Below are 23418 nucleotides of genomic sequence, written 5' to 3' on the forward strand. Positions count from 1 at the left end.
TATTGTCTACAACACTCAATGTAACTATTTTTGGGAAGCTCTAAATGCTGTAAGCTACCAAACACCATGAGGATAGAAAGGAACTTCTAGCATCAATGCTCCTGGAGCAGCTGTAATTATCAGCCTATTTCACATCAACAGCAGCAGACTTCTCCCTTTTCAGGTTTCAAATACTAATAGCCTTATCAGCTTCAATTTCCTCAAGCTAAACACTTAAAAATGGCACCTCAAAAGATTTAGTATTCTACTTAAGAATTTATTGTTGTTCTGCAATTCATCTAAAGTTGTTTCATTCCTCCTCACACAATTGGCACATTTAGTTTGGTGAATCTGCTCAAGATAAAGTAGAACTATTTTATATATCAGACAAGATTTCCTATGTAAAATGGATACAATGTCATTTTAAAGAACATGTAAAATCAGTATGGATTATTTGCAGGGGAAACAAATCCACTGCAGTACAGAGACTGCACAGATCATCTGAATTCCTGTCTCATAGACTCTTTAGTTGCACCACTGAAGAGTGCATTTTCAATACCTGAAGTAGCAGAGCAAGTGTCCATTTCCCTACTAATAATCTGAAACTCTGGTTACCCTCTTCAAAGCAGGTATTGTAACTTAGTCGGAAGCAGTGTAAAACCGCTGTTTTAACTTCTGGTCATAGAAACTCTAATGCTTTTTGGCACCTGGGAAAATAAGCACATTCACATTAGCCTCCAGCTCCAGCATCTATATGGGTGTTCTCTCCTTAGTTGTGTCCAATTAACCAGCTTTTAAATTCAATTGTAAGATTCCCACAAAGCCTCCAGAACAGGTCTCAAGAATTGCACCCTGTGAACTTGCAAAGAGCATCATGTATGCATTAATGACTTTTGACATCTTGCCAATTACAGGCCTAACAAAACACCTCACTGTATGTATATATACAGATCCTAGAGTAAGCTTTAGAAATCAATGACTACAAAAATAACTTTTCATCTTATTCAAACACAAGCCTTTGACCTGTTTACAGTTACTCCTCAAAATGTTGTTCATAAGTTAGTTTCAGTGCAATGACTTAACTTTTAAGTATATAGTTACAAGAAGGCTCATTAAAATGCTAAGAGGTATTCATTTTTATGCAGAAAAAACCCTAGAAAATAAAGCTTTAATTCTGCTGTAACTCATTTTAACTGGTAAAGTATTTGCTATATAGAAGCATTAAGTTTACTGTGGATGGTACCTAGATTGGATTAATTCAAAGCCCCCAAAGATTATATTTGAGCATTGCCTTGGGTAAACTTATTTTTAAATCAGAGAGCCAAGACAGCCACTTTTTATTCTTAAACAATATTGAATGGCAACTTTAATTTAGCCTTTTTTTGTTTAACTCTGACATAGACCAATATAAGCACTCTGCATTAAATCTTAAAACAGTAGTACAGCATTGGGGAAAAAAAGCAGCTCAAATACATTTTCCCCAGATTCAGCATTTCCATTGTGTCAAGTCACAATATAAAAACCTTCAAAAAAAAGTTTCAAAAAGTTTATTCCTCCTCTTGTGTAAGTATAAACAATCTGAAAGTGACCAACCAATGAAGCAAACTGCAGGTACACGTTTAGTTTTCAGTGGTTACTACACATACCACTCCCTCCGAGATATTACCGCACCATCTAGGTGAGAAACAAAGTCATCATCCTCATAAAATTCACCATGCATAAAACCCATTCCAAATGTTCCACCTTCATGGTAATCCATTGGTCTTTCATAACGGTCCTGGAACCTGTTAGTATTGTCTACATTGTTCAACTCAGGTTTTCCAGGGTCTTCTAAATAATCTTTAGACATTAAGTTCATTAGGTGCTTTGTTTCTTTTTTTATACTGCCAGGGTAAGAACCCATATCATCTGACTGAAGAACATCTATTTGGGACTCTTTTTGCATATCTGATGGTGGAATGTAGCTCTTAGCAAAGTAGTCACCGCGGAACGTCTTTCTTCTCTTATAGTAGACAGCTCCAACCAGAGTACCAAGAAGTAACAGCAAAAGAACCCCACCCACCACACAACCAACGACGATACCCCAAGTGTCGTCCTGCTTTGTTGGCAAGGTTGATGTTGGGAAATTTATTATTCTAGGTTCTGTTGCTAAACCTGTGGTGCCATCAGTCGAAGGATGCCAGGGAACCGTGGGCAGTCGAGTGGTAGTAGCAGGAGGATCTAATGGAAAGAGCAAAGAAGTAGACAAGACACAGAAAAGGCACAGAATGTAAATGCAAGCTAAATCAGTTAAGGGTTTATAAGAAAGTAAAGTTGATGGGTATGTTCTACAAGAACAGTTTTTCATTCTCAAGTTCATGGCACTACAGAAGTCTTAAATTACTCACAAGCTTTGAATTAGCTTCCTTACACATGGTTTTGAGTTAAGCTGCAGCAGGACAGAAAATATGAGGAGTGAACAAAATAAAAATAACCTTCAGGTATACAGTTTGCCCTCCTCAAAGTAAGGAGATGGAGTTTTTCCACTCAGATGTTGACTGTTCATCATTATTTATCTCCTTCAAGAAGGAAAAACTCGAGCAGTCCTTTAACTTTCCATCCAGCCATAGTGAATTCTGGATCAAATTAATTCATTATGCCACAGAATCAATTATTCCACACTAAATTCCCCCTTCAGAAATAATTCAGGGCACTGAATATAAGAATGAAAAACTATGAGTTGTGTGCTCAGTCATGTGAACTACTGATTTTTAAGCTATTCTCTCCAAAAACATTTGTTTCATTAATAAAACTTACTCAGCCTCACTTTAGGATTAGTGAAAGAAGCATAGTTAAAAATGGCATGTATTAATCTCAAAGTAACATTTATGTTGAGCAAGGAGCCTTCAGCACTTTAAAACAATAAAAAATTGAAACATTTGAACCAAAAATTATGTCTATGCATTCCTTCTATATGCCACTTGATCCTTCATGCACAAAGACATTTTCATATTCATTCCTCAATATAAAATATAAACTGATTTTGTGTCAGGTTATGCATGTAAACAAGAGACTGCCAGATACCAAGCTTCTCCAGCATGCAGCTTTTTCCTTTGCTCTTTAGGTCTACTGGAGATGTATGCATCTGTATTGCAGGCAAGGTTGCAAGTGATGGGCTGATGACACTGAGATTATAGCAATCGTTCACAATATTATATACAACTCCACTTCTTATTTCTATGCCACGCTGAAAAGAAGTTACTTTTTGCCTTGCCCATTGCAAGCTAACTACTTTAAAATCAAAAAAGCAATTCTAAACATGTTATTATAGCTTGAACCTTTCAGAGAGAATACTGCATGGACAGCCAAGTAGCTCATTATATCATGTTATTTAGTTAAATGCCCATAAGCAAGATCCATGAAAGCAGTACTACCACCACATTAGAAGCATCCTAAATTTACCACCACAAAGAGTGAACCAGATAGAGCTAAATCTGTCAAGCTTTCAGTTATTTGACAAATCACAATTAAATAGCCATAAATATGATTTTTAATCTCACTACTCAGACACAAACATACAATTTTCTCATACTAGACAGAATTTTCATATTTGTCATGATTACTACACACCTTGCTGCTGAATGCAACATTTTATGGATGACATAAGTAAAGTTTTACACAGATTTTCAAAGGGCATAATTATATTCCTTAACTATGTAAAAAGTGATGGTGTGTTAGGGAACTATGCATAAATGGAATTAATTTGACAGAAGACAGGAAACTGAACAAGAAAGATGCACTACCAAAATGAATAAGAGGATTCAGATTATGATTTTAGTAAAAAATGACTTAAAGTGAGTTTGGTAATTTAACAAATAAGCAGAGATTAAAGAATCCAAGTTTACCAGGGGTTTACTAGGGATGTCCCACACATCCCTAGGTCATGAAGTTCAAATCCCCCTCCCTTGAAAAGGTATTTGCTTAAGACACAAGATTTACGACCTTAAAACACAATTTCAAACAGTACCAGCAAAATCCTTCCAGGCTATATATACTTGTTTGGCATTAATTGTTTGGCTTTGTAATTGTTTTGCCTCTGATACTGAGGTCTTAAGTCCTATATCTCCACATCCACAAGGATGTTGTATTTGCATCCTGGCAGATTTTACCATTGCATATGTGAAATAAGTACAGTGGCAATTACAGTCTTATTAATATATTAGAAATTCAGTGTTTTACAAAGAGTTTTTCCTTCAAAACTTCCCATTCATCCACCAGTTATCAGGCTGTCCAGCTGCATTACCAACAAGCACTAATTAACATATTAAACCAACTGCAAACACAGGATCAATTAAGCATTTGTTTATATGTATTCCTGCAATACATAACCATGATAGCTCTAAGATTTATTTATTTTTGCTTTTATTGTGCCTTTTATTGATGAAGAATGACAAAATTAAAACTGTCCCTTCTTGTTTATAAGGCCAATTACAACAAAGAATATGTGAGCTCACTTCTGATGTCACCTAGAGCTTTCTAAATGTAAAACTAATTTTTTTTAACTTCCTGTACCAAGTAAGTTTCCCAAATACAAAACAACTTTTAAGATGAGGAATGCTAAAGTTTTATGCTTACCTCATAACATTTTGCTTGCAAATCACATCTCAAATGTCATGCCAACTCCAAATCAAGAAAATGCCACTCTTATCTGTGGCTATGAAGGATGATATTATTTCATTTCAGCAAGTTCTTAAACTGTAATATTTCACATAATCACTGATAAATGTCTGAGTTCTTAATGCTTTCCACAAAACATTAAGGTAATAATTTAAATTTTGTTTCATATGGCACTTTATTCAAAAGTAACAATTTCCTACTGATGACTTCCTTTAACATTTTACTTTGGACCCAATGTTTAACAGCTCTTGTCTCTTTCACTGATATAGGCTTCTGTTGTTGCACAAAGCATAACATATTAAAATATCCATGTGGGCCAGGGAGGTGAAAGTATCAGAAATTCTGGAAAATACTTGGGTTTAGTTTAAATACATTGTGATTTCAGTTTTTGTCTCTTACTGTGTTCTGGGGCCTGTTCAAATCCTTATTACATGTACCCTGTAATGATGAGGATGAAGAAAGATCCCAACAAAATTTCTTCTACTCTTACGTAGCTACCACCCCCATTAAAATAAGAGAAATAATTGAAGAAAGCAAAACCCAATTTTCAGGTATGAATATAGCAAGTTAATTGGCTCCTTCCATACATAAAGAAGCCAAGTTTTCCTAGGTGGTTTCAAAACCTTTGACACCGTTTTCTGCCAATAAAAGGAAAATTTGCTCATGACATCAAATGAAGCTCTGATACCACCTCAAATTAAAGGACCATGGCTCCCGTGCCCTGCTCAGTTTTCACACTCTTAATTGTTTTCCAGATGTTTCCAATCAAAGTCAGTACCAACTTTCAGCAGTGTCAACTTGACATTTTTGTTTTTCCCTTAAATGGCTATTCTTGATATAGTTTTCTCAGCTCTTACAATACCAACAACCTATATTTTGGGCAGGGGAGTTTCTACCATTAAGTTTAGTGCCAACTAAACCCAACTAACATAACGTGTTTTGTGTTCGAAACACTACATCTCCCTGTTTCAATCCTCCTGCTGTACCACATCCATCAAATGTCTGGGATTCACCTCTTCTTCTGGTGCCAATTCAAAGCCAACAATAAGCCAAGTGTCAGAGAGATGAAAGTAGAAAGAGATGGATGAATCATCCCTAAAAACCAGACCACTATCTTCAAAGTCTTAGATTTAAATCCTGCATTGGTATTATCAGCTTATCATTGTAAAAAAATCAACAAGAGAACACAAACCTCTTAAATAACAAACCATTTTGGAGTCAGCTCACTATGAAGTATTTGAGAGGTAAAGTGACCAGCTCTACAACAGGTAAGAAAATTCAATACTGCTACAATTTACTTGGGTTAAAATTTATCATTAAAGCATTACAGAAACAAAGTTTTGGAGGAAAAGGTTCCTTGGAGAGTTGTTTTCTGTTAGTATAGACAGTCAAAGTCTGTCTGGCTCCAAAAGCCATAACAGAGTCGCCAAAAATAGTTCTAGCTATTTGCAAAAAAACAATCACACACTATTCAAGATGTCCCCTTTTTTGCCTCCTACAAGACAAGGACCTGCTATCAATTACTTCTAATCCAAAAGTGAGTTGGCTTTGAACAAATTACAAGATCTCTCTTTGCACATGCCATTTTGAGTGGCAAGTATCTGCCTGTGTATGTACTACTTGTATGTTTGCACAGATACATACCTACTACTGTGTCTTGACTTGCTGTTGTTGCTAAATTGTCCTTAAAGATTGAATAATAATTCTGTGCAGCTAGGTCTTAAAAATTAGCTCTTTCTTTCAACTGCTGAAAAGCTTATGTAGCAACTCCTTCATGACAGCAGGGAAAGTCAGCTTTCCATGGAAGAAGACTCAGTGTCTGAGAGAAAATTATTTGGAAATTTATCATTCTTTCGTCCTTTCTACAACCACTGCTACTCTAATGTCAAGTAATCAGTGAGGACACTGCATAACACTCTCCCCACTGTGTCTTGCCAACAAAGGTTCCACACTGGAGCTAAACATTTTCCCTAGCATTGTTTTCATTCAGTGTGTGTTCCCCAACTTTTATTTTGGCAGCATAATACTAATATTGGTACCAACAGTTTCTCTCGTCAATAATCCACTTTCAAAGTTCAGTGTGCTTTTGTGGTTTCTAGCTGGGATTTTCATGCATCAAATAAAAGTTTTTGATATTTTTTTTGGGACACAAGAGAAACTTATTATTAACGTAACCTCTGGCATGGAAGAAAATTCAGGAAGACCACTGAAAATTCAAAGCCTGCCAGACCAGGGAGCAAAAGCCCTTTGCTAAAGAGCAGTTTGTCAACTTCCCTTCCCATATGTAATTTAGAAAATAAAAGAGTGCCTGTATTCACAAGGCGCTCTCAAAACAGAGGTTTATATATGAAACAGCAAAACTTAAAACCAACAATCAGTCTCTGCTATGTTAATCCTCACAGTGTCCACTCCACAAGAAGGTGACCCCTGTGCTTACAAAAAGCACCTTTCTAGGATTACTGCCTAACAAAGGCTGGCTTTAGTTTTAACAAAAGTAATCTCTTCCAAAGGCTGTCATGACAGAAGAAGTATGTTCCAACCTTAATGCAAGCCTCACAGGTCACCTCTCCCTTGCAAGGGGAGAAAGGGAAAGCCTCAGTAAACAGCATGAAGGTGAAAGAACACAGAGTCAAGAATACAAAATTCAATTCCTTGTGCAAGAAAACTCAGTAAATCAATATCATACAAGGAAGTGCTTTATATATCAAAATAACAGCACGTTTTGGAAAACTTACTTCAATGCTTGAACTCCATGAGGAGCATGTCTTACTTGTGCTAGACAGCTATGGAAAAAGTTTAACTTTTCATCATCAAATTAATAAAACCAGCAAAGATAGATGTGCCTTAAATGCAATATAAAAAGAAGTATCATGCGTCAAAAACCATTTGAGTATTTCTCTATTCCTATAAAGATGGGGAATCTCCTGAAGCTGAAGTTACTATTTAGCTCCTGTCAACTACTTCTCTTTCATTTCTGTATTTCACTTCAAGAATATTAACAAAATTTAGGAGCATAACAGAACTTATTAAAAATATAGCTTTGACTTTTTTATTCATGAATATCAGGACCAAAACCAATTTTTTGCTCAGCTTATAGTCCAAACCTACAACAGATTTCAACTTAATAGGTTTTTTTTCCTAGCAGTTAAAAAGCTTAACAACACCGGGCATGGTGACTGTTCAGAAACATTAACTTCATAAATCTTTTCTGACAGCCTCATAATTAAAATTTGAAAGATGGTGTGATTATACAGCTTTGTCTGTTAACTTCCAAGTTTCAGTTTACATTTTATGCCAAGTTTTATAGAGTGGCTAAGAGCAAAGACAGAAAAATAAGCTAATTTATTATTTCAGCTTATTGCTCTACAGTACATCACTGCCATGTTTACCATTACCTGGTGAGTTAAGTCAACTATTACAAGAGGTAAGTAAATTGATTATTGCCCATCCTGCATCATTTAAGGGCATTTCAGTTATTTAAAGAATCAATCACTCTGAAAAGTTATTCTTAAGAGTTAGAATAGAATGTACTTAGTATTTGTTTCTGAAAACAATGCAGGTGTTACACTAATAATTGCTTCACCTCTCCTGTTTTTATCAAGTCTCCTATCAACAAAAAGTTTATACAAAGTGCTTTTAGTCATTTTGTCAGCATGATCAACATAACACATTTAAAGACTGAAATTTACTGTCAGCTAAAACCTTTATTGTTAGTGGTGCACCTAACTGGCAGAACCATGACCCTGTATGATTCTGCACTAAGTGAGGCTAAGTTTTGTTACTCCCTGAAAACAGCAAAGGTTTGCTAATTGCAGTTAAATTGCTACAGTACAACAGCGTTGCTGAGCACAGCTGAAAAGCAGCACACATACAAACAGTATCCATCAGTTCACAGCAAACACCAACTGCTGCAGCTTCACTATCTCTGCACTGAGCTGGTTTAAACTCTGTAACATTTGCATTAGGCTAGAACATAAACCATCACCACTGCCCAACTAGCCTGCACACCCACCCTGCTTTTCAAAAACTTGATTCATTTTAGGAAATATTATCTATGATTTCCTGGTTGGCTTGTTCTGGTCTGTTAGTTGAAAATGTAATTTGAATGACAGCCTTTAATTTTCATGCATGACAGTCACGGTAAAAAACATGAGGTCTATTTACTGCACATAACATTCATAGAACTGACAACTTGAATAATAGTAGATTTGAAATAAACTTTTCCCCACTCCTTAGAGATAGAATAGGACTGAGAACAGAGCTAGAAACTGCATTGTTATTTTTTGAGCAAGTGTATTTGAAAATTATATTGTAGTCAAACTTTTCACCCTATTTAATGTTGGTTTTCTAATTTTTTGAATTGATATTTCTTACAGTGTGCCAGTTTTCGTAATAGTTTTGACACTGCTATGCAGCCAGGAAGTCTTCTCCATAGAAGAAGCCTTAGAATCAAAACATCCAAAAGTTACTCTCACAGAAATAATTTTCATAACAATTGGCAGCACTTGAAGTCTTTTAATAGCTAGAATTTTATATAATTTAAGTTGTTTACAAATAATTCGACTGTCTCAAACTATTTATAAGTTTCCAGTTAACTAGCTCATGGACTAGACAGTTAATGAGAACTTACTAGCTTTCCACAGTGGCCTACAGTGTAGTTATATCACTGACTTCAACATTATCATTAATTGTAAAGATGCAGAAAACCGTCAAAAGTGAATTGACTGATGTGGTTTCAAACATCTTGCACTTAAAAGTTTTAGTCTTAAATTCTCATTCTCATTTTAACTCTTAAGTGTTCATATGGAGTTTTGACAAGGAAGTTACCTATGTTTGTATCCCCCATCTCTGTATTCTCTAACAGGCCAACATGTGCTCTGACACTTAATATGCTTAATGAAATAACTAATGCCAAGAACTTACTTACTGAAAAGCAGCAACACAATACAACAGAATGAAGTTTTAATTTTCATGTCTATTATCTTCCTTAAAAACCCCTATAATACTAGCATTTATTGATCAAGCTAATTTACTAAATCCCTTATGTAAATCCAAACAGGTTTTCTGCACTTGTATAGAAGCATTCACGCTTACTGTAAGTCATAGTGCTCATTCACAAAAAAGGTGTCACAATAAAACATTAATTACATTGTGTTAATGATAAAAGGATGTGTGTTCCAACAGCAGTAGTGCTACACAGACACAGAAATTCACTGCATGGTACTAAGTAGACAGCAAGAATTCTGCATGAGGTATTTCACTTGATGATTACTGGGTATCTGCACCTCAAGAAAATGACACAAGTAACTGGTGTAAAACACACATTCAGAACTAACTTCCTTAAAGTGACTCTGTCATCTGTAGCTTTTCTAAATGTAGTTGTTCTCCTCCCACTAACATCTGTTTCCTCAATTTATTACAAACAAGTAATAAATTGCTCAACTGTTATTGCAGTCAATATGTATTATCAAACACAGGTTAACACTGCAAAAAAATGTTAGTTTAACTACCAAGAGAAAATAATCATCTCAAAAGCACCTTAAACATAAAAATTTCCACTATATGTTTCTATTCAAGAGTCAGTTTAATCCCAAATTGTGCTGTAGCTTTTAAATCCACACTTTCAACAGCTTTTCACACAAAAAGCATATATTTTTCATATATTTCATGGAACAACTGGGTCTTCAGTTTACTAAATCAATCATTGACAAAAAAAATGTTCCAAGTTAACATACTGTCTTTGCTAAGAAGTAAGACTTACCTAATATGTAGATAGTCTTCTGATCACTCTTCTGACCAAGGGCATTAGTCACCTTACAGATATAAGTCCCAGTGTAGTTATAAGTCAAAGGGCTGCTGAACTGCAGAGTATTGTTAACAGCCAACAATCCTTCAGGCCATTGTTCATCCAACCTAAAAGAACAGTTATATTTCAAATGTGTATATTTACCACTAGTTTAAACAGAAGTAGCTTAAAATAATATTGCCAATAATCTATAGAATGAATTTTTCACTGTGCTCTGACACTTCTAGTGGGCTTTCCTTCAATATTCTCAGTGTACACCTGAAGGTTTACTTAGTATTTAATTTCTGGGCCAAATCCTTTAAATGTCAGATCTGCTGGAACTAGCAAGCTGTCTAAAATCACTACTATACACTACTACAGCTAAGAAAACAACATCTCAAAAGAACTTGGAGGAACAAGACAACCCAAGCTCTGAAAACTAACAGTCTAAATAAGAAGCACTTTTGCTGTCAGGATTAACTGCCTTTTCATTTATATCCAGTAAATATTTCTGTCCATACATGCTTAATTTAGAGGACATTTTGACTAGAACTTCAGAGCAGGAATTCAAGCAGTTTCTCCTCTCCTGAGATGCCATTTCTTATCTCCCATCACTTTTCTGTCTAGATTACAGCACTGAAATGCAACGTGGTACTTGGTGATACACTTGGGGAAACAACTGGTTAAAAAATTTATCTTTTATCAACTGACTTTTCTAAGTCTATCATTTCCCTGTACAATTCTGCCTGAGATTGCTGTAACAACTGTGTAAACAGTTGTTAAAAAGAGAAAAAGGGGAAAGGGCAAAGGCCCTGGAACTATTCTAACAGAGCTGCCAACTGCCTATTAAACAACTGTGTAATTCCATGCCATTGCAGACCATTTTGATTTATCTAAGTACCTCTTAACAGCCAAGCAGGCCTAAATCAATATCCAAACTAGATCACTAGATGACAGTATCTTGAAAGCATTTAGCAAACGTAATTTTTTTAAGTAGTATTGAACAAAAAGGCACCCATCACTTTAAAACAGGTACTCAAAGGAAAAGAAACAAACACTTAACAGTTAACACTAAATGCAATCTTCAAAAATTGCGGTTCAAGACAACATTCCTAGTCCCTTGCTGTGATTATTGCCCAGAATTGCTTCAGCCACATAAAGCTGATAAAAATCATCAGGTACATACTTCATAATTCATAGTACCAGAAGCATTTATTTCAAGGAACATTACAAAAACAGTCAATTGGTTTGAAAGCTCTATCCTCATAAAATTCTCATACATGCAACACTTAAAAATATTACTAACCATGAAAATATCACTATTCCTGTAAATAACAATGTCATCTTGGATTCCAAGGTATAAAACTGGTTGCTAAGGTAGTTCTACAACCTATTATAATCTGACACCAGTGAAACAGCACACAGTTCCACACAGTACTTACTTTTCCAAGCTCAAGCTACCCTTCTTTTACATGGATTTCCTTCCCTACACATGAAGTTTCTTATTCACCAGTACTACAGCTTTTTGGATGGGTTTTGTTGTTGCTCAGAAAGACACACCAGATTTATTCCAGAAAATTCTGATTTCCTGTAAAAGTCTCTTCCATTTTAAGTTTAGGAATTCTAACAGTGATCTCTGAAGCTTGAACGGCTTTAAATGTATTTAAATAGGTTCATTTCTTCTAGAATTGTGAACACTGGTAGTATTGATTAGTTCGTACATATGTTTCAAATTCAAATGAGAGAACTGAGAACCTAGTGCATCTGAAGAAGCAAGTAGTACTGCTGTTAGGGGCTTTTTTTAAACACAGGAATTTTTATGTGCTGAAATTTCTCATCACAGTGATTTTGAGCTAAGCCTGGGATGGGAGTCCACAGATTTGTGAAATGTGGATGATATGTAAGCTTTTAAATGTTCTCATTAGAGGCATATGTAAATAATTGTTGGATCCTTATTAGAGTTATTGGTCTTTGCTCTACATGCTGCAACACACAGAGCTCAGTCTACCTTAAGTAACTGAAGAGACTTTACCCTGAGAGTAATGACAAACTATTTAGGCACATAAATGTATAAGATATCCACTCACTTGTACTCATATAAACACTCATACACATCTTGTATTCTCCTTTGAAAAAGCTAGATAAAACCAATATAACCAATCCAAGTCATATATGCTTTGTTTTCAAAACATGCATTTACTGCAAGCAAAGTGATTATAACACTTGAATCATGTGGCAAGGCCCTTTTCATAAATATTTACCTGGTCCACATAAATTCCATAGGTAATGGATTTGCATCAGCATTACATTTGAGCTGAACATTTCCTCTTCCAATGAACCAGTTTCCATCATAGCCAGTTACTGAAACTTCTGGGGCATCTGACAAAAAAAGATTTAATCTATGAACAATCACAATTTTACATTAAAAGTGAATCACATGTAAGATCAATAGAACAGAAAGATACTTTTTTTCCTGTTTTTTTTTTTTGTGTGTGTGTTTTAGTTGTTGGTTGCCTTTTTGTTTTTAATTTAAAGACCACCACCAAAATATACAGAGAACATACTGATACAGTTCCAAGCTACAACATTAATATGCAACAGTGAACAAATTGTTTTAATTGGTGCAACTTTCCCAGTGTGTTTTCAGCAACTACACAGCACCCTGAGGAAGTGAGAGGACTTCAGAAAAAAAGAATCAGTTTCATGTTTTTGGGAAGTGAGCAATGGTAGCTTAGAACTACTTTTCACTAAAAAGATACAGGAAAGGATCAGAAACAACCTTGGGAGAAACCAGGTAATTAAGAAATCACCAAGAAGTTCACAGATGCCAACTATAAAGATTATATTATCCATTGGCACCAAAATGTACAATTATATTATGGCTCTAAAAAGCCAGTAGGTGATTTCAAAGAGGCCTTGGAAAAATATTTCAAAGCCAAGGAACAGACAAACCAGTATGATTTGGGATAAGCTCTGGAGCTGAGATGGAGAAGCAGTTGCAAAAGTTACTAAGTGTCAGGGAAGACTGAAGAGCATACACTGCTTCTCACTTACTGCTGTGTACCTTACAATACTAGCTTGTTAAAAATTCTGAAACATGCATTAGCACTAATTTCAGATGAAAATATTAAGACCAACTTCCACCCTCACTTCATTTTCAATAGGAAACAATTATTTTATTCACTGTTTGAGACAATACAAGTCCTCTTCAGTTTTATTTCTCTATCAATGGCCCTCCAATCTAGAACTTTATTTCAAGATCAAATAAGATAAAGCAGTGCTAATCACTATTTTATGCCAAAATAAGTGATTCTTTACCAAACAGAACAAAACCAAACCAAAAATCAAAACAGCCAAGTCTACTTTTTCCAGCCACTATATTTGTTCTACTTGAACTGACAGACTTCTGTGATTTAGGAGCTTTAAAACAGCATACAGACAAGGCAGGACACCAAAGGAACAACAAGGAAATAGTTGGTTTTGTTCATATATGTACTGTCTAATGAAAAGGGACCACAAGCTTAAACCTTATTTATCTTAACTGGTTTTAATTAAGCAACATTGTAAATCACCTTGCTTTGTATTTGTGTCTTTTAAAAGCCATACATTATTTAAAGAAGCCTGGTGCAGGTTTGAATTATATGAGCAATCTGAAGCTGAATAACAAACACTAGGCATGTATGTATTATGTTCTCATTTTCTTGCGCTAGTTGACAAAGCTTGGTGAACAATCCGAAAATAACTTACTGAACCAACACAAGACCTATTTTCAAGTTAGGATCTCATACATGAATCTTCATTAGTATTTTTTTTAATACTGCTGAAATTGTAAGACACTATAAACAGCTTATGGATCAACCCTCATGTTTACCCATGATTCAATACCCAAAACAGTAGAAATGTATTCTAGCTTCATTACTTTATTTTCAATACAGAGACCCTAGGCTTTTACTCCTGGCTGACCTGCCTCTTATCACAGCTTTTCTATACAGTTTCCATTTTCCTGAAGCACAAAGCGCTCATCTTCCTGTGGAAGGTGTACACTGATTAAGGGGGAAGTTGCAAGATACATACCAGGAGTAATTACCTCACAGAATACTTACACTGTATGTCCAACATGTAAGGGTATCGCAATTCCTTTTCAAAGGCAGGGTGCCTCACCACGCAAGTTATGCGTCTTCCTCTTGCAAATCGTGTAGGGATAATCACATAGTGGCTTATAACTGTCACAGTTTCATTTGGAAACAAAGTAGAAGTGGATTCCATTTCACCAAGGCCTCCTTCCCAGTCAATTTGTGCAGCAGGTTTTCCAGTGGCTGCTGTACAAGTGGCTGCTACTGTCCTATTTGCACCATCTATTAGAGTGTTTGGTCCTTTCGTTAAGCTCACAACAGGTTCAACTACGGAGGGGAAAAAAAAAAGAGATTTAAACAAGAACTCCACATCTTTGAAAGTGTTACTGCTTAAAAGTGAAACAAGATCTAATCCATTTTCAAACGTTCATGTTAATCAGACATCCTAGAAGAGCATGCATATCTCAAGAGATGACAGCTCTACAAGGCTTTGGCCTGCTGACACTGCCCCTATTTGTCCACCCATTCAAGTTCAGTGTTGTTCATTCACTACATTTAATGCACTGACAGGGAATTCCAGAGTGGTTAGATCCAAAACACCAATTGCAATGCTCCAGTTTCAGTGTCTGACAACAGTAAACTTAAGGTATTAGGTTGAAACTACACTGCAGGTTTTTTTTTCAAAAAGCTTAGATTCTGTTGCATTTTCAAGCGTTCAAGAATTATTCTGTACTATCAGTATAGAATGAAATCTACTTCAGTGTTTTAACACCCAAAATTAAGAGTTTAAGCTTTTCATGATCACTATTATAGAAATTACTTCCATGCCGCATTTTTTATATACACACCACACACTGAACAAAGGATCTAATAAGTACACAGAAATACACAATTGTAGATAAAATTTATCTAAGTTTTCAATATGCAAAGTAATCTATATATAAATAAAATTTCAATAACAAAATAAAATCAATTGTTTTATATAGAAATAAAATTTTGCCTATATAGAGCTCAAAACTAAGTCTAAAACTAAAGAAATCTGCATGTGGAAGGATGTGACCTCCTTGTAAAGCCACCGCTCACCCTAAAATTTTAAAATCGTGGGAAACATACATCTTTCTAAAAGGAAGTTGAGCTCCTCATGGACAAGTCTATTGCTGAGGGTCACAGACTAAAAAGCTTCAAAAAAATTTCTTTCTGGTTTAGCAAATCTGTTTTGGCCTTGTACAAGCCACCCACCAGTTGCAGCCCAAGTCAGAAAAACTACCTGGTGCTTCAGACACAAACTGTGGCTGGGCTGTTTTAGAATGGCCCATTTGTGTCACCAGTCCTATAAGGGACACATTTGCAATAGTGCACCAGCCTGTTTCACAATCCTGGTCTTTTGCTCTAATCCATCCACTGGAGTCCTCAGAAGGAAGGTCATTGCTACTCACCATAATGCTTCAGAATCCACCTCAGTGGATCAGCCCTCACTAATCACAAAGCAGAGACAAGTCTTGCAACTTCTGTGCCTTTCAGTATCAGAAGGAGAAAAGTTAGTTCATGGAATTTCTTTCCAATAAATTGAAGCTGACCCACATACATATCTTGTAAAAGAACAGAGCAAAGTTCACCGTACCTGGCAAGTTCTCCAGCTACCTACACCTTTCAAAGATAACAAATATTTTCAGCTTCAGCCCATTCAGTGCCAGGATCAGTTTTTGACTGTTTTCTGCTCAGTCTAACACTGCTCATGTCTGAACAAGTTGATTTATTATTTGCTCAATTACACTAAACAAAAAGGCAACTATTAAATGGATAACCTTATAAAAATGTGCGTTTTCTGTTCTATGCTTAGAAGTGCTTGAAGAATATAAATTGTTATGAAACTGAAGATTGTTTGGGCAGATACTGAGAGCAAATTATTTTCTACTTTGTTTCTCTGAATGCCCACCCTCTGAGATTTGTTAGTAACCCTACCAAAAGTAAGCCAGTAGCAGGTTTTTTCTGCCAAGTTGCACACTCACTCTTCTAGATCTGAAGCATTTCTAATACAGTTTCTTTCAAAATCTGATTCCCTGTTCTGCAACACTATCAACTAGAAACAGCTAGAGCTTTGTGCAGTAAGCTTGGATATCTGAACTAATGCACATATGAGGCATTGTTCCATCTGCAAAAAAAGCCTTTAAAACCCAGTATGGAGAACTTGACATTATATAGCTTTGTTATTTGACCTACAATTGGTTTTCATTATTTAACATGAACACTAGTGCCCAGTTCTCCTCAAATCACTGGTAGAGACTTCTTCGATAGTGTCTGTAGTACTACTAAAATGCAGAAGTAAACGCCCAAATTTATATGCATGAAAATTCTAATTTTTGCTGTATTCCTCCCCTCCCAAGATCTCCGTAACAGCAAAATAAATTAAATTAGCAGCTATCATAAGTATTTCATGCCAAAACTGTAGACTCCAATAATTTCAGCTGGAAATAAAAGTTTGATATGTTCTATTCCTTTGATTTTTCTTTAAAAAAAAAAAGGTATGCAACTGCATAATTTTTCCTCCACGTCTTTGGTGAAGGGATACATAAGTAAACAAGAACTCTGTAAGTTGCAGAGATGTCCAGACCCAAAGCAGACTACTTGGTACTGTACTTTTAGAAAAAGAAGTCTTCAAGTAACTATAAAGCACGATAGACTAATTTTAAAAACCTACTTTCTCAAATGATACCTGAGATTTGTCAATTTGAGTTCAATGTGTAATATTTGGTTTTACACTTGTCAACCCGACACAAAGGTGAACTATTCAAAACTACTCAGCACCACAAAATATACTTATTCCCAGTCCTTCATGTTTCTATGCTTTAGGTTTTTTTATACATCAGAAATGTTTAGGCTTCTACTGTCACATCTTCCCACAAATTGTAATTCTTGTACTACACACCAACTGCAAGAAAACTGAACAGCCACATACTGAAAAACGGAAAGCAAGTGCAGTTAGGATACTTATTTCTATTTTTTATCATTCAGGACTACTCTGTTCCAGCAACTGAAACAAAACAAACAGAAGCCCAGATACTTATTCTATGGCCTTTCTAGATGTTTTAGTCACAGATTAAGAAGTATCTGATGAATGAATCCATAATTACAAGGGGCCATCGACATCTCATCTCTCACGGTGCAAAACAGTACAAAACCATTTTCAAACTGGAAAAGAGACTAAATTGAAAGTATGCGCTTTAGAATTTTTTTTGTGGTAATTTTTTGTTTTCTTGAAAGTGTAATTTCTATATGCAGTCTTCTTATCCCAGGAGCATTCAATGCACCACATGAATGTTATTTTCACTGACTTTCTCTGCCCACAGTGGTGGTGGAGGACACAAGAGGCAGCTGGGAGAACATTAGAAAAGCTGCTACACCCATTCAGTAGAAATGTTGTGCTTTATTCAGGACAAATGAAAAAGATGGTGAGGACAATGCTTTGTGTGGAAAAGGAAACTACCAATCCTCTAAGATCCGAAAGCAAGACCTACTTCCACAGTGTGTAAGTTCCATCTCAAGCAACATTACGGCATGAATTATACTTGAATATTAAAGACAGGATGGCTGAAACATGGAAGATAGATGTGCAGTTGTTCAAAAGGTCTTAACTAGTTTGCCCATCTGTGCTTGCCCTTTTATTGACTTGTGACCACCACCTAATTTAACCCAGCTTATTCTACCTTCACCTTACATTCAACATGGACATATCAGAAATCTCTCACTGCTCTGGTCCTTATACTTCTTTACAGCAAAAGAACATAATATAGCATCCAGACATGAGCCTTAAATCCTACTGCATTAAGTTTCAAAGGCAAAAAGCTGCTTCTTGGTTTTCCTGTACTTCATAAGCCTTCTCAGTTGCTTCTGTTAGTTTTTAAAACTATTTTTCAGTGTACACTGGGCACAGGAGGTCTGGATGATGTTGGCATGATTACAACACAAAGAGGATTATCTCCTCCTGACATTAAATTAATTAATTCCTTGACATGGGTATGACACTGGGAATTGTTATCTCCTTCATCACAACTGACATGTACTTTATTATCTTCTTTCCAAAACAGTATTTCAAGTTTTTATTTTCTCTCACCTCAAAAACAGAAGCTTTATCTTTTTGTGTACTTTATCCTGTTTGCTAATTAATACTTAATTATTAACTTATTACGGTTTTCTTGTTTTAGAAGTTGCGGGGGCAGGGCGGTTTGCTTGTTTGTTTTAAGGCCAGTCAGTTCACTAATTTGCCATCTACTTGATACTTTTTCTTGGCCCAGAGTATTCTGTAGTATCCAATATCTATACTGCCTGACATACATAATCTTTTAATTAGCAATTGGAAAACTTTCTGCATTAGAGTGTCCGGGATCTAATTCATGGTGACAGACCTATGCCTTTGATGCTCCTCTGTACAATTCATTCCTCACTTCTGGCATTGGTAAGAGCTAGGCCACAGAGGAACAAGAAGACCTACTTTACCAATACTCATGATGAGAAATCCAACTTAGCAAGACAGAGTTAAACCAAACCACATATTTAAAACAGTCATGGGCAGCACTCAAGTTAGTAACATAAAAATTATGTCAGCTCTGCAAGCTACTCTGCAACAAGCCCTTTCTTCTGCCCTGAGACACCAGTTTGCCTCATTTGGTCAGCATCTTGGGGAAACCAATAGCTCGACAGAAAAATTATTTGCCATTTTTTGCACAAGTTTAACAAGGTAAGTTTGACAAACCAAATTTTCAGGAAAGTTCAATACATCTGTTTGACCCAAAAAACATTTTTGTATTTCCACTGTCTTAAACTCATCTTTTACAGTGCATTTCCTTAAGACAACATGAAGCACTAAACAAAGCAAACTGGGAGTGGGCAAAGTCACCAAACATGGCTTATCTGTTAAACTTGGGGTGCATAAGAGGTTTTAAATATGGTCCTAAGTAATCAGTGTGCTGCGGCAAAACAAAGGGCATTTTATCTTGTAGTTATTTCTTTCTTCCATTTGTCTTCAGTATCTCCACTTAACAGTGTACAAGCATCTAGTACATGACTAAGTATGTCCACTACACAGGGTAAGGAAACTAATTCTTTGCTAAATAAGAACAGACAGGGACTAGGAAAAAAGGCAATCCTGTTTCAAATGGAAACAGCCTCAGCCTTAGGACAGGAGCTTTTTCCTTACATAAGGGAGAGTTTTTTAGACCAGTGGGAGAAAACAGTCAATGTATAATTGAAGATGATTTTAAGTTGCATCAAGATTTAAATTACAGCAATTACATGCCTTAAGATTCTCTCGAGCTTAGAATTGCTGAGCTCAGGCCAGCAAAGTTCACAAGTTATTAATTTACAAGCATATTCTGAAAATCATTACTACCCCAGTATTTTGACTGTTTAAGCCTACAAGTCAGTGCAGCAAGAAGTCTCTAAAAGGACAGAAAATACACAGCTAAGACAAAAGAACTTAAGTCCAACAGAGGGTTGGCGACCTAGTGATACATGAAAGTGAAGCTGCTGATAACTAGAATGGAAAAGTATCTTTGCAAATAACAGCTGGGTTTTGCTATTTAGAGAGTCCTGAGAGACTTACAGCAATTGGCAACCATCTACATCAAGGATGAAAAAAGCTATGATCAGAACCGTTGTATGCTTGACTAATACTTCTTTGCCTATTTCAAGTGCAACTTTTCATAAGGCATATCTAATGAAGTAAATTGTGATCTTTCCACTCTTCCAAATGTAGAATAATAAGCACATGAGACATACATGTGCTTTCCAAGTTCCTCCAGAAACCTGATGAGTGCAAAAAGGACACAATAACTAATGTTACCTGAAAAAAACCTGATCTTAGAAAGAGAAACTGACTAGAAAAGGTGAGGGGAGGTAGTAAGAAATTCCCACTGCTTATTGGTAAAGCACAATAGCTGAAACCTGAAGTCAAGAGACTGCTACAATAACCGCACACAAAGCCATTTACAGTACAGATGGAAGTCAGGTGAAAAAGAGAACCGCAAGACCACATGCTTTGTGCATGACACAAAATTTTGGTCAAGTTACTGGTTTCAAATTGGATTAAGCCAGTTGCTTTGATGCATTTATTTTGCCCCACCTTGTGGTGAAAATCACAGTTTACATACTGTGCTATAGCCATCTGATTAATCCCATTGAATATCCTACTACTATGAAAAGCCGGTATCAAAGACCAAGAGATAATCCTAAAAAACACATCAGCTTACAAAAATAGTCATTGACAACTACCTCAGCTACAGAAAATATCATTTTACTCCTAGCAAGAGATACAGACTAGTACAAGAGGAATACTATTTTAAGGAGAGGGCAACTTAATAACAGGCTTTCAAGTTTCAGGGTAATCATTTTACCTTACATTACAGTAACACCTGAGTTACTTGCACTTCAGCACTAATTCTTTATGACAGCAATACTTAGCCCTCAACAAGAGGGACAAAATTAGTGTAAACAAACCCTCAAGTCTATAAAAGTTTAACATTATGACTATCCACAGTCAAGAGCTTAAACTGGCTCTTCCCACAACTCCCAGCAGTCATCTAGATAGTTTTGCTTTACATTTACACTGTGCAAAGAACAGTTTGCATTACCAGACCCAAGCAGCTATATTAAATTATCATGTCAGCAGCACATTTATAAAATCATAGAATTGTGTTGGAAGGGACTTGTTGAAGGTCATCCAGTCCAATCCCCTTGCAAAAAGCAGGGACGTCTTCAACTAGAGCAGGCTGCTGCAGAGTCCCATCTGAATGTTTCCAGGCGTGGGCATCGAGCCTCACTGGGAACTCTCTAACCTCATTACAGATGATGGACTATTTCATTGGGACAACCTGTTATCAACAAGGTTCAGAAATACCTGCTTCTTCTGAAGACCAGTGACTACCCAGTAGTAACTGAGGGAATTTAACTAAGGCAGTAGCTAAAGCCAAGTTTAGCAGCTTCCCAGCACATACACACAAGTCCCTGGTATCAGCATTGTCTGTCAAAGCTCTAAAACGCTGTACTAACACAAACAGAATGTTTGTTTTTAGCATAATGCCTAAATAGGAACTGGTTATTTATTTTTAATAACTAGACAGTCAAATAAGTTCTAAAGAAGCAAGACTCAAAAGAAGTCTCCTCTATGACATTAGTAAAAATTACATACGTCTAACAAAATACCAGCAAACACATATTTTGCATTTTCTTTGGGTTAAATGGTAAAATTCAACTTATTAGTAAGTTTGCAGAATTTTCCTTTCAAAAAGAAGCTGACTTACCTAATACAGTTATGGTTGTTGAAGACTGTGTATTTCCAAGTGGGAATGTAACTGCCTTGCAAACATATTCTCCTGCATCAGAAAAGCTTACATTTTTTAAGATGATTGTTGCATCAGTAAGTGAGTAGTTTTTAAATGCCACTCTTCCTTGGTATTCTCCTTGAACAGATATTCCATATTCAGGGTGATGAACAGCAATAGTCTCTGAACTTTTACCGTATATTTTCTCCCAAGAAACTTGTGTTATTGTTTCGTTTACATCAATTATGCATTTCAGTGCAACCTTCTTCCCCCAAACTGCTGTCACATGTGGATCAACAACTGGTCCAGCTAAGGCACCTAAAAACAAAGCAATTGTTAGTTGCTACACAAGAAAGTTATGTTGCATGGTTTTCACAGTAAGCCTTCTTCCATAATTAGCTTAACCTTTTTAGAAGATAATTCCTGATTTTTTCTGATTAACTGATTCACAACAGTGTGGAAATACTACAGAAATGCATTTCAAGCAAAAACATCAAACCTAGGCACAGATGAATCATTTTTCGGAGAATACTACCACTAATACACAACTTCATATAAAAATGACCTGACAATTGTGTAACTGGTCTAACAGTCCTTTGGGAATTTAACTAGATATGAACATTCAGTGAATTCAGATTTACCAAAAAAAAAAAAGATATGGTACTTTTTATCAGTCTGATTACTGATATAGAGCATCCATCAAGCAAAAACTTAAGTTCAACTACTGCACTTATGTGTTTCTCCTAAAAAATCTTATTAAGTCATATATTTTATAAGTAGAAATAAGTGAAACTTCTAACATGTAACAGACCAGTAAATACTTCAAAAGCAAAGCAACAATTAAAAAAAAAAACCAAACAGAAAAGCCCCTTTTCCACATTTACGGTGGAAACTATTCCACATTTACGGTGACAGTCATTTAAAGACCTCAACTTGAACTTTCCTACCCTATTTCCTAATGAAGACATTTACCATCATACAGATGCAATCTTTCTGTTTCAGTGTAGTGGGGTGTCCTCACACAAGATCTTGTCTCAGACAGTAGATATGCAAGAGTAGGCATAGTCAAGTGCTTGCTTAGGATTCAATGCATTTGTGCTTAATAGCTAAAATGTCTTCCAAATTAGCAAGTACATTCTGAGCTCAGCATTTTACACCACCCTCCTTTCAAATAAGGAAATCCATTAGGTCAAAGCAGTTCAATATATCACGAGTTCACAATTTCTTTTGCCAATAAGATGCTCCAGCAACTTCACTCATTAGTTCTCTCAGAGCAAACTAACCTGATAAAGAACCAAAGTCTTAGTCCACAATGTATTTCTTTTTCCTGTGCTCAGATTTTAACAGAGCTATTTCAAATGCTCTGATTCTCTCTTCAGATACCAAGTCAGTACTCAAGCTGTTACTGAGGAAGTTCACTGATGAAGCAAAAGTCAAGTAAAACTTTTATTAGACCCATTCTCATAAGCATGAAGAAGTCATTTAACTTGAGACATGAGCTGCCTTTTCACTCACCAAGTTCACACAACAGGCAAGCCATGTGTTCAGGAAAGAAGTCCTTAAAAGCCTTTATCTACATGTCCATTTCTAAAAGCTTTCCACTTCCCAT

At 35.9% G+C, this 23418-nt stretch overlaps 1 protein-coding gene across 2 annotated transcripts in view; it reads right to left on the reverse strand.

The window, feature by feature from the left end:
- The window catches only part of NECTIN3 (nectin cell adhesion molecule 3), a 61073-nt gene that overhangs the window by 15106 nt on the left and 22549 nt on the right, over positions 1-23418 (reverse strand). The window contains exons 2-6 of one of the 2 annotated variants that reach the window (XM_068180817.1): positions 21789-22127; positions 14524-14820; positions 12682-12799; positions 10397-10548; positions 2062-2199 (exon numbers count right to left, since the gene is read on the reverse strand). In XM_068180817.1, coding sequence (XP_068036918.1) covers positions 2062-2199; positions 10397-10548; positions 12682-12799; positions 14524-14820; positions 21789-22127 — 1044 coding nt within the window. The remainder of the gene's footprint in view (positions 1-2061; positions 2200-10396; positions 10549-12681; positions 12800-14523; positions 14821-21788; positions 22128-23418) is intronic. The other variant, XM_068180816.1, reaches the window with a different exon arrangement.

The sequence above is a fragment of the Anomalospiza imberbis genome, chromosome 2, assembly GCF_031753505.1.
Source record: "Anomalospiza imberbis isolate Cuckoo-Finch-1a 21T00152 chromosome 2, ASM3175350v1, whole genome shotgun sequence".
NCBI classification, from domain to species: domain Eukaryota; kingdom Metazoa; phylum Chordata; class Aves; order Passeriformes; family Viduidae; genus Anomalospiza; species Anomalospiza imberbis.